The 12913-nt window shown below is 41.1% G+C and overlaps 1 protein-coding gene across 1 annotated transcript in view; it reads left to right on the forward strand.

Annotated features, from left to right (window-relative positions):
* Positions 1-7329, forward strand: part of DNAH8 (dynein, axonemal, heavy chain 8) — a 296367-nt gene extending 289038 nt beyond the window's left edge. The window contains exons 91-92 of the mRNA XM_004673443.2: positions 4186-4307; positions 7042-7329. Of these exons, the coding sequence (XP_004673500.1) occupies positions 4186-4307; positions 7042-7329 (410 nt within the window). The remainder of the gene's footprint in view (positions 1-4185; positions 4308-7041) is intronic.
* The last annotated feature ends 5584 nt before the right edge of the window (positions 7330-12913 follow it).

The raw sequence follows: 12913 nt of genomic DNA on the forward strand, positions 1-12913 counted from the left end.
CAAGAGAATGAGCCCACACTATCCTGCTTGTACTTGGGTTTTCCCAGGATCAACTGTGTCCTGGACTCATGACATTTCAGAGAACATGCAAGTCTTGGGGAACTCTGACAGCCTTCCTCTGCCTACTTGTCAAATTTGTTCTTAAAACAAATAGGGGTCAGTGGCCTGCCAATACCCTGTCATGAAGAACTTTTTATAAAGCGGTGGGCCTTGGCTCTCTTTGAACAGAGAATCACCTTGGGACTTTGAAATATTATTGCCTGGGGCCCCAGATCAAGGACATCAGACTGTGGGGATAAGGCCTCTAGGTCTGTACAGTGTTTTCTTAAACATTCCCATGTCCTTCTAATGTGTAAAGAACCTTGGTCTTAGACCTTTGCAATTCAGCATGTGCTTCACCAACCAGCAGCATCTGATTACCTGGAAGCACGAGAGAAATGCAGAATCTCAGACCCCACCGTGGACCTGCCTATTGCATCAAAACCTGTGTTTTAACAAGGGCTCCTTCCTCAGGTGATTTCAATCCTTGCCTTGAAACATGAGGCCTGGGTTCTACCTCTACAGATTCTGGTTTTAGTAATCTGGGCAAGGGCCTGGCAAGGAGGAGTTTGAAAATCTTCCCAAATATATCTGCTAAGTTTCAGATCTACACCTTATAGCATCTAGCTAAGGACCTGGGGAGATGGGCTGTGCATTTCTATTCAACTGGTGGATCTACCCATCTTGGCTTAATGATTTCCGACCTTTTATTTAACTTCCCAGTGAACTTCATTTGTTTCTCATTTGGGGGAAAAACTGCCTGTCATAAACTTGTGGCAGTCACATCATTTCTCCTCATCCTCTAAAATGCTATTGGAGGGCTGAGAAACTGATAAAACAGGAAATATGGCATAACCTAAGGCCCATTACATAAGTACTTTTTCATTTATTAAAGAAAAAAAGAAACATTGCTTAAATAGCAACCACCTCCTTATAAAATAAAGGACAACCATCCTCACGTCTTTCTTTTTCCAAGATCTTGATTGAAATGATAAATTTCTTTTCTTCATGCCAACAGGTTGCAAAATCCAACAGCAGTAATTAGTTTGCTAAAATGTTGGGGTGCTATTATTATAAGAATTAAAGATATAATAAGTATTACTTTGGACCTAAGTTTCCAAAGTACAATCCTAGCTAGTTTAAAAAGTGAATTTTTTAAAGAACATTCTTGACAAGTGTTTCAAGAATTCATTTTGCTGTATGAGCTTGAAGGGAAAACATTTTTAAAGCATCTTATTTAGACCACATGTAACTCAGATGTTTGAATAGTCAAATCACCCATTTTCATGTGGGTGGTTAAATCTCAGGAAGAATAGGTTATTTTTGTTGAAGACTTTCCTTAACCTTCTGTTTTTCCACTTCAGAGTCAAACATATGAATCATTTTTCTACCCTCTTAATTGAAATTTAGTTTAAGAATTAGTAAAAATAATTTGGTGCCAAAAGAAAAGAACTGCTTTTCAAGATCTTATAAAGAAAAATGCATCAATCTTTTTTTTTTTTTAATGAAACAGACGTCAGAAAACACAGATATTGATTCCATCAGACTTGATATCAGCCTAGGAGAAAAATGGTTGTTCATTTTTAAAATTCAATAATGAACAATTTAATGGCTTCAAAATGGTTTGAATTCTGCAAGATCATGTTCTTCTTAGAGAGCCAATACAAAACTATGGAGACTTGAATAAATAGAACTATTCTCCCATGTTCTCTGAATGGGAGTGGCCCATGAACAGTTCCCTGTCGTTCACTCTCAAGCCTCAAATACATTTATTTACCATTATCCTCTCTTAGTAGCTCAAGGTAAGGTGCTTTTTAGCTCCCATCCACTGGCTTACTTAGAGTGCTTTCTAAATAGTAGCCTTATTGTCCAGGTCAGCTAGATACAGCATGCATATTCCCCAGCAGAGAAAAGAGGGGAGGGCATCCCTTTTAAATTGCACTACATTTTTAAAATTCAATAAGTTGAAAAATGTCTTTTTCAGAGTTTTATGACAATGGCTCGAGTCTTGGAAGCAGTTGTACTAAGAAGAGGGACTCCCAGTTAGGGTATTGTTCTGTGTAGAGCCATATTGAGTGAGGTCAAATTTGCAATTTAGTTGGAATTCGATGTTACTAGAAAATTCAATTACTCAACTTATGCAGATGGATGTTTAAGATCAGATTCGTGTCTTATGCATTATGACCTTGCAGATTCATAGATCAGTGATAAATTTTAAAATATCATAAAATAGGGTCAATTTAATTTCAAGTACTCTACTTGGATACATAGTGTCTAATATACCATATGATACACACTTAATGTTGAATGATGAAAATGGCATTTTCATGGAGTGGTGTGGAAGGGAGAATTGAATATTATTATTGTGGTCTTATAGACCACTGACTGGCAAACATAGAAAATGAAAGTTGGGACTCCCAGCATTTAAAGGGAAGTCAGCACAATCGCCTGCTGATCAAATCCCCTCAAGTGTGGGTAGGCATGGGCCAGCAATGATTGCCAGGAAAACTCCCACCATGTTTCCTGCCCCAAGTAGTAAACATTTGTGTCATAAAAATCATTCTTTTCTACTAGGTGCTCAATTTCATGAAACTACAGCTTTATCAGAATCGGTTAAGGGTCCTTCATTTAGTAGACTGACCAGTTTTTCTTTTGGATTAATGCAAGGGTGCCTTTGGGCCCCCCCCCCCAATCCCATTTTAATGAAAGCTCTGAGTAAACCTTATTATTTGCCTAATTTAAATATTCAGTGGCTTCCCACCATCCCCAAATCAAGTCCAAACTGCTGATTCTCTGCCATTGTTCTAACAATACCTGCTACCGTTGCCTCAGTTTTAGCCTAGACCGCCCTGTCTTTGCACTTGGCTGTTCTCTAACTGGAATCCTTCCATCTGAAAAACTCCCCAATATCTTGGAAAGTCACCCTCAACTTCATTTCAGCCTCTCCTGAGCTGTCTTCCCAAAGGGTCACATGACCTTGTGCTGCGTATGAGCTGCCTCCTTCTGTTCCTGCTAGACTGAGTTCCTTGGCCTCTTCATCTCTGTGGTCATCCCTGCCCCCCAGTGCCTAGCACACTGTAGCCACTCCCCAAAGAGCTAGCAAATGAATGAATTTGCGTTTGGGTGTCTCTATATGTGTCTAATTTAATAAGCCTGGAGAGTCTTGGAAAGAACTAGATTGTCTCATTTAGCCAGGCTAAGGGCCTGCTCTTCTTTTCAACTCCATGGAATATTAACTCAGTGCCTATGATTATACCTTGTAAATCCCCTGTTCCCTCCAGTCTCATTCAAGCCTGATAAAATATCATCATTTATGTACTGGTTTGTGCATAACAGTGGTTACAGCTCACTAATCTAGGAGTAGCAGGGACACACAGATTCCAGAATTGTATTCCACAGAGAGCCCATGGTTTTCAACATTAATATGGAGGCCTAAATATGATGTGTAAGTTATGGATCAATTTCCTGAGGTTTTGAGGTCTATTTGAAGTTTAGGGTACAAATTCTACCATCCAATGCTACTCTCTAAGACTTTCTCTTATTGAATTGAATGGCACTGTTTGCAAATATTAAGTTTGTCTTCAAATAACTGTATCCTGCACATTAAAACATGTAGCTCTCCTTTCCGCTGTGAATGCTTTGTTTGATCAAATTGGAAGTCGGGTTTTCTATTTTGGCATCATGCTTTATTTCCTTAGACAAAATGAAATTGTTCCATTATAGCAAATAGAAGCTTGATAATGCTTTGATTTGAGTTTTAATTGGAATGCTGTTCTCAGAATATGTTACCATATCTGTCTTATTCCTAGATGTTATATATTAACATAGAAACTATGAGCCAGTCTGGTTTACAACCCTTATGGGACTTGAGTGGTTGAAATTCCCAGGGGAATTTCAAACCAAGCCCTGTCTGAGGCAGAAAGGGTGGCTGCTTTCCGTATCAGCTGGTGAGAAATATTTAGCTCACCGTAGGTCTCCATAGAAACAAAACACTGAAAGAAATGTCCCCCTCAGGTTTGATATCAACTCCTCTCGGATGGGCACTCGTTTGGAGTCAGGTCACTAATACTTATCACTGCTCTTTTCTTGTTTCCAGATTGGTCTGCACAGCATCAAAATAATTTTTTTTTCCTTTTTACGGTAAAGGCTTCCTCACAGCCATGAGACAGGAAGTGACCCGCGCCCACAAAGGCTGGGCCCTGGACTCTGTCACCATCCACAATGAAGTTCTGCGTCAGACCAAGGAAGAGATCGTGTCCCCTCCTGTGGTAGGAGGGGAGACATTGCTGGGCAATGTCTGGGGCAGAAAGATCAAGTTTTCCTAACACTGAACTGCGAGTGCATTAGTTAAGCCCATCGGCTCTGCAGCGAAGGTCTCTTCCCATGTAACCAGGAGACCTCAATGCCAAAGCCTCCTTCACTTGCCACATCAGGGATCAATCAAGCTCCCTTGCAAACTCCTCAGATTGCATTTCTTTATGAGTGCAAGTTGCACAGTGTTTGTTAAAAAGGAGTTTCTGCATGTTTTCAGCTACTGCTGTGATCTGCTCACAGAACTGACAAGTATTGAAGGTGATAGAGGCCAACGGGAGGAGCAATCCTGTATTCTAGGGCTAGCTCCAGCACTGGCCCCTGCCAGTTGGGTGGTTGGAGGGAAGGAGGGGGTGGGGGGTAAAGGAAAGGCCAGAGGCTCCAAAATAAGCAGACACCACTGGGACCACAGCCTGGTCATATACCTGTTCTGTGAACTCAGGCAAGTTCCTTAACTTTGATGAGCCTCAACTTCTGCATCTGTAAAATGAGGATGGTATTTCAATCTCAAATTGTGAAAAGGAAATGGGAGCCTTTGGCTTGCTTCTGGACCCCACACTCATAAATCTTAGTCCCTCTTTTCTGCCTTTTATTTCCTTAACTGTCAAATAAATAAAACTATCAAGTTCTGGCCCTTTCTGACAAGGATCACTGTTCCCCGGTTTTTCAATAGCCCTTATTTCCAGAAACACCTTAAATCACCATTTTCACCAACAACCTCTAGATTCAGGGTAACCTAAACATTTTCTATTCTGTGCTTTGAATTTCTTCCAGCTTCTTCCCATTATGCAATTCCAAACCACATTCATGTTTTGGGGTAGTGGTTAGCCCCCATTCCCAGGGCTCACCAGGATGGTATGAGTTTCCTATAGCTGTTCTAACAAAGTGTCATAGACCTGGTGTCTTAAAACAGCAACAAGGTGACTCACAGTTCAGGATGCCAGAAGTTTGAAATCAAGGGATTGGCAGGGTTGGTGTCTTCCCAGGACTCTAAGGCGGAATCTGTGCCATGCCTCTCTCATAGCTTCTGTTAGTTACTAGCAGGAGTGGCTGTACCACTCCTGTCTGCCCACTGTCCCCAGCTCTCATCCCTGTGTAGATCTCTACGGCTCCTCTTCTCATAAGAACACTTGGCACACAGGATTCCGTTCCCACATCAACACAGTTTGACCTTCACTAGTTATATCTGTAAAGGCCCCATTTCCAACTAGCTCATTCTGAGGTTTTGGGTAGACATGAATTTTTGGCAGACATTACTTAATCCACGGCACTTCTAACACAAACTTTGAAAGATGTCTAGAAGGCATATAATTTTACTCTCAGATGCTCCCGAAGAGGTTGTATTATTCATGCAGTAACTGTCACCCACTGATTTAGTGATAATAATCATATGTCCTGATATTCTGGCATTGTCCATGGTTTTACTGTTAAACATGTTCTTCAGGTTTGGGTTAAAGTATGTGGCCCTTATACTGTTAGCCTCCCCAAAGGAATTCTGGAAAACACCTTGCAACTAGTCTCAGTCTCTTTTATTATAATCTACATTCACTTCTCCTTCTCTAACCTTCACTGGAAAATGGAAAAATGGTAACCATCTTCAGCATAAATATATCTTGCAAGCTTACGTGATCTTTTGAGTGTCCCCTGTGACCCCCCTTTGCCTTTCTTTTCTTACTGAGTACATGTTCTATGGCTCCCCATTGCCTAAAAGATAAAGTTCAAACTCCTCAGCTCGGCATCTAGTCTTTGCTGTGGTCAAGCCCTTACTTATTTTAAAACCACTGAATTTTCTACTAGATTAAGTGCTGGAGTTTTCCCACCCATCCTGCCATTCTTTGTATTATAGTTCCTGCCTGGGAGACCCACCCTCTCTCCTCTGTCTCTCCAAATGCAACCTCCGCTTTAAGACCCAATACAACTCCATCTCCACCACAAAAGCCCCTGACAGTTGCACTCTGACTCATAGTAACCTTACCCATAGTAACCTGCCCCACTCACTGCACTTACCCTCAGTGCTGCTACCTGGGGCTCCCCTCTATCCAGTGTGTGCTGGTATTCGCTTCGTGCCTTTTGCGTTTGTTCCCCATATATATATCTCATCTCTTGATTTAATGGCGAAGACTCAAGGGCAAGTCTTAATTATATGAAAGAGACACAGGATCGGGTCCTCCCTGCCACCAAGCCATGATCACTTTACCATACTTGACCACGGGGGGCGCCCTGACTCTGCTCGCCAGGCCTTAGCTGCACGAAATTTCTTTTCAGCCTGCGGCTGAGATGAAGTGAAAGCCACAGGTTGGCCTGGCACGTGCCGCCTGAGGTCCCACGTGGCATGCATTTTCAGATACCTTTGCATTGTCCCGCCCAACTCAGACCAGACCTCTAGAGATTTCTGGCGGCCTGCAGTCCTGATTTGGCACTACTGGCTAAGCCCGTTGTCCCAGGAAGGCTGTCCCGCCGCGCCAGTAACCAGTAACAGGAACATTTCTACAGCACTCACAGCCTCAAACTGGGCTGCCCCGGAGAAATTGCGCTCAGGATTTCACTAGTGCAATGTGTCTAGTGGTGTCTTCTTTTGGTAGCTTTTTAAGACTGGTGACTGTTTTCTTTTCACATCGGTAGCTTTTATTACAGTAATGGGCGCCCAGCTCATGGCACCCATTGTTTTGACCTTATGGTTGATGCTTCCAGGAAGGTGTGTACATTTATGGGCTGTACATGGACGGAGCCGCCTGGGACAGACGGAACGGGAAGCTCACAGAGTCCACCCCCAAGGTGCTCTTCACGCAACTGCCTGTGCTGCACATCTTCGCCATTAATTCCACGGCACCCAAGGACCCCAAGCTCTACATGTGTCCAATTTACAAGAAACCGAGGCGCACTGACTTGACCTTCATCACCATGGTGTATTTGCGCACAGTCTTGTCCCCGGATCACTGGATCCTGAGAGGAGTGGCCCTTTTGTGTGACATCAAGTAAAGGCACTTGCACTCCTGGCTCTGCTTGAGGGCGTGAAGATGGCCGAACTGTGGAGGGGACTGGCGATGGGCCTGTTTTCTCCCTGATGGAATTAAAATTAAATAAAAAATTTGACATTTTACAATCGTTTGTGAGTTATCCCCCTCTTATCAATATTTGAAAAGGCAATTCGAAAGTCATACTTTTTATTCCATGCAATCATATCTCACATGCTTACATATACATGTGTGTATCTACATATGTACATATACACACATATATAATTTAAGATAAAGACCTTTCTTTCATGTTAGAACACTTCAGAAGTTTTGAATTAAAAAAAAAATCTGAAAGTAGTAATTGTTGCATTCCCAAAAGGAGCCTAATACAAACTTCTCTCAGATGAAAGCCATGTTTCCTTGGAATAAAATCAAACCATGTTTGTGCTAATATGTTAAGCCCTTGCTTATATGTGTTTGTGAAATGAAAGCTAGAGGGGTTAAGTCAGATTCCTTAGGAGTTACAGCTATGTGGTGTGAAGTGTTGGAGACAGACTATCCACTGGGAGGCTGCTCTTGTTATTCATGTTAATTTTACTTAATGTTATATTTTAAATGTTTTGGAAGCCCCAGAGAACTCTATGTCTCCATCTCACCAACCCCACCCCCACCCCAGCTCGGCAGGAGATAATGAAACACACATTTCTAGGCAGCAAATGGAGAAGGCAAAACAAACTCCATCAAATAAAATTAGGTTACATGCTGAATGCCTTAAAAAGCAAAGTCTTTTAAAAGTGAAGCTATTTCTTACTCTGTAGCTAGTCTGAAACTCAGTACGAACCTTTATTTCCTGCTAAAGGAAATTGTCAATTTAACAAAACAGATGGGGTCCTATATTGAATGCTCTATGTAGCTTCAGGATGGTGAAGAAGTGTCTCTACTGATCTTCTAGAATCTTTTTGCCTGCCCCCAGCTAAATTCACAAGCTCCATTCCCTGTCTATTCTGAAGAAGGGAAGTGTTTCAGCTTGGCTTGCTCCCCTCTCGACCCCCCCACCATCCTTCTGTCATTTATTCTGTTCAAGCAGAAAGAGATGGTTGAACAATGGCCCAAGTGAGGGGACTAAGGAAGACCCGAGAAGAAATTCCAACATGGTCTTATAGACTTGCCAACAATAGAAAACATACTAAGGAATGCTTCTGATACAGATTCATGTCAGAAACATAGAACTTTCCAGGGTAACTTAAAAACTAAGGTAATAAGGGCCCTCTCTGGTGGTGCAGCAGGTTAAAGCACAGCACTAAGAAGCTAAAGCCACTTCAGCATGAGTGATCCATATGGCACAGCAGACCTCTGCTGACCTGCCCGCTGCTCCCCTCAGCTGTGTACTTCATCAGTCAGCCTGTTCTACTCCCCACTCTGTCTCTGGTGAATCCTCTCACCGCACCTGTACCACAGTTCTGTATGCATAAATAAAAAAATCTTTAAAAACAACTAAGGTAATGAAACCACTGACCCAAGTGTTTTAGCACTTCTCTTTGTCACTAGGCACAAGAAAGGAAAAGGTAGTGTTCTCTGGAAAGGAAGTGTTCCTGAACTGGGGCTAGAATTTGGAAGAACCTGCTACTCTACATGAGGACAGAGGAAGTGAAATACATTCGAGCAGGTCAACCTTGGTGGCAAAGTACAACACACATTTTCTTCATATTCCTGTTCACTTGATAAAACAATTGAAGACAGATTGCATAGTAAAAGCCCTTGGATACCATAATAAGCTTCTAGAGAATAACAATTTCAATGTTCTCTATAATTTGAAGGTCTTATGGGAAACTTGGGAAAGAGACAGAAAAGATGTGAACCTGGTAAAGGTCAGGAACGTTCCATTGTTGCTGATTATTTTGTTCTGTATCAACAAAAGGAGGAAAAGATGGATGTTGAGAGCCCTACACCCCAGGACTGGGTGCCTGGCATGCAAGCAGTGCTTCAAAATGGCCTTCTTAATGGGGTACTTCTTATCTCGCCATCATTTTGCAGCGCTGGCTGGGACCCAGTTCTGCTTCCTTTCTCTAGAATCACTAAATGGTTTCCTTAGACATTCTGAGCCATTGAACTTCCATAAACACACAACCATTTTCTTGGCAAAATTGTTGCTCTTTCACTAATTACATAATTTGCCACACTTGAGTGAGGGAGACCTGGTGAGAATAAAGGAGCAAAGGATTAGGACAAGATGGTTAAGCCAACTGAAGCAGGAAGATAGGCAAAGTAACTTTTTTTTCATCCTGTGGAAATCTGTCCACATATTCTCATTCTGGCCTTGGCAAAATAAGCAATGAGATTTATACCACCCTTGATTTAAAATGTTATGTTAGCCTGGACTTTGCATAAAAAATAAGGCCAAAGTATTAAAGACTTGAATGTAGGACCTAAAATCATAAAATATATAGAAGAAAACATGATAAGCTAAGACATAGGTCTTAGAGATGTCTCTGCGGATTCAGCTCCAATGGCAAGGGAAACAAAAGCCAAATATGCAAATGAGACTATGGCTAAAATAGTTCTGCACAGCAAAAGAAAACACCACAAAAACAAACAAAGAAAAAACCAACTGATTTGGGGGAAGATTTTTACCATTCACACATATGACAAGGGGTTGACAAATAAAATATATTAAAAAAAAAAACTCATGCAATTTAACAACAACAAAAACCACCAGATCAAAAATTGGGCAGTGGATCTGATAGACACTTCAACAAAGAAGACATTCAGATGACCAAAAGGCGCATGAAAAAATGCTCATCATCACTAATTATTACATAAACACAAAATCACAATTAGATCTCATATTCACACCTGTAAGAATGGCCTTATCAAAAAGAAAAAAGTGTTAGCAAGAGTGGGGGAGGGGGTTAAAAAACCTCATACATTGTTGGTGGGAACATCAATTTTTTATAGTCGCTAGGGAAAACAGTATGATTTTCAAAACAGCTTCTTCAAAAAAAAAAATAGAACCAGTATATGATCCTGTAATTCCACTTCTAAGAATAAGAAAATACCAATTAAAGAAAATATATTTGTATAACATACAGAAATAACCTAAGTGCCTATCAACAAGCAAACTGATAGAGAATATGGTGTATATATAACATCAATGGGATATCATGCAGCTATTAAAAAGACAAACTCTTGCCACTTACAAAAACATGGATGGACCTGTGGGGATTATATTAAGTGAAGTAAATCAGAAAATGAAAGACGAGTATCATATGATTCTACTCTATATGATTCTAAATTCAATGTAAAGAAAGCAAATGAATAAGCAAATAAAACAAAAACAAGTTCTTACATTCTGATAACAAAGTGATGGTCACCAGAGGGAAAGATGATGTGGTGGGAGGAACAGGTAGAGGTTTTGACTGAGTGGTGTTGGATGGTAATGAACTTTGGTGGTGAGTGTGATGTGATAAATACATTTGTAGAGGTATAAAGCTGCATTCTCGAAACATACAGTGTTGTAAACTAATGTAACTGCAATTTAAACAGAAAGACCAAAAGAGAAGTACCTAATAATAAATCTTCTAAATGGGGTTGGGCTTGTGGGCGATAGTGCATGAGTGAACCCAACTCTCTGATGCCAAGGAGACCTCAGACCATGAGAGGACTCATCTGCAATGAGTGGGAGTCAATGTCAAAGGTTTTAAGCACAAAGAAATTCAGGCTTGAGGGATGAATTTGAGGACAAGGTAGAAGTTCACTTGAGTTTCTGTCATTCCATAGACATTTCATAGTCAGTAGATGGATGAGAACAGCATGGAGAGAGAATAGTACAAAGATGGGAAATGGCAAGGAATAGCCAGAGATATTACATGAGGTACCCTCCTCAGGAGCCTTCATGAGTTTCTGTTGGTTGGAAGCTACATCCCAACTGCCAGACACCACCCCCTCACCACCACCATCACCCATGAACTTGCCTAAAATTAAATTTCTGTCTAGTCACATGCCTTATCACTCAACTTGTTGAATTGTTTCTGCCATTAGATATGTGATGTTTTTTGAGCATCACACATATTTTCAACCCCATGTTGTTTCCTTATCAAAAAAAAAAAAAAACTGTCACATATAAAGCAACTGGAGTTTTCATACCTATTGGATTCAATGCAAAAATACAACCATTTTTGGAAAACAGGCCACCAGTTTCTTAAAAGTTAAACATCATAGTTACACACGAGCCAGGCTTTTCACTCCTAGGTATTTGCTTAAGAGCATTATCCAAATAAAGAGTGAGACATGAATACTCATGGAAGCTTTTGTAAAAACCAACAGGTGGAAACAACTGGAATGTCTATGAACAGGTGAATGCATAAACAAATGCTGGTATACTGATTCCACAGAACACTACACAGCAGTGAAAAAGGAATAAACTTGATCTAGGTGAAAATAAATGTGCTGCATGAAAGCAGTCAAACAAAAATGTATAATATATGGTAAATTTTATGCATAAAATTACAGAAATGCAAACTCATCTGTAGTAACAGCAGATCAGTGGGTGCCTGGAGTGGGGAATGGTGTGGGCCAGGAGAAGGAAATTACAAAGGAATGAAGGAAACTTGGCAGTGGATAGATATATTCCCTCTTGATTGTAGTGATGGTTTCACAAGTGTCAAAATGTTCCACTTGTGTACTTTAAACGTACAGGTTATTCTACTTCAACTATACCTCAATAATGCTGTAAAGGGACACTTTCCCTATGCCATTCAATCCTTTCTTCACCCTCTGTGGGGACACCCCCCTCTTCTTCCCCTGGCAGCATTTATTGCTGCTTCTGCATCTTGCTTACAACTGAATTTAGTAAATTTAATCCCAGGAATTAATAACATGTTTGTCTCCTCAATCAGAGGAAAGCTTCCTGAAAGCAGATTCTGCCTTTTAGCACCCCAATAAGTATTGACTGAATGAAAGAAGGAATGAAGAGAGACCGCCCTGGTGGCAAAAGGGGTTGTCTCAGCCTATGAAGCTATCACTGGCCTCTGTGGCATGAGTTCAATCCCCCCCACACACCCCCAGGAACTAACCCTCATAGCACAGCAGACCTTTCCTGACCCGCCCGCTGCTCCCCTCAGCAGTGTATTTCAGTGGATCTGCCTGTCCTGCTCCCCACTCTGTCTCTGGGGAGTACTCTCACCCCCCCCTCCCCGGTACCTCTGGGCTGCACCACAATGTTTGTATGCATAAATCAATTAAATAAATCTTTTTTTTTTTTTTAAAGAAAGGGGGAATATGAAGAGCAAGTAATGCAATTGAACTAGTAAAAGTAAGCAAAGGCTGGGATAGGAGGGAATAGAAGAACTGCCAGGAAGGCCAGTGTTGGAAGCGCCTAGAATCAATGGCCAACTGTGCGCATGACTAAAGGATTGGAAGTGAGTAGTTCAGTTAGGAGGAGGTTGCTGTGGGCCAAACAGAATGAGAGGACAACGGGATTACGAAAGAAGACAATGAAAATGGCACATCATTGGAAAGATGGTGAGAAATTTGGGCATTTGGAACCAATTTGATAAATCATAAGAGTTTAAAGAAGATTAAGTTTATAGCACAGAGAATCTAGTTGG

The sequence above is a fragment of the Condylura cristata genome, unplaced genomic scaffold (assembly GCF_000260355.1).
Source record: "Condylura cristata isolate star-nosed mole 26May11 unplaced genomic scaffold, ConCri1.0 scaffold00001, whole genome shotgun sequence".
NCBI lineage: Eukaryota > Metazoa > Chordata > Mammalia > Eulipotyphla > Talpidae > Condylura > Condylura cristata.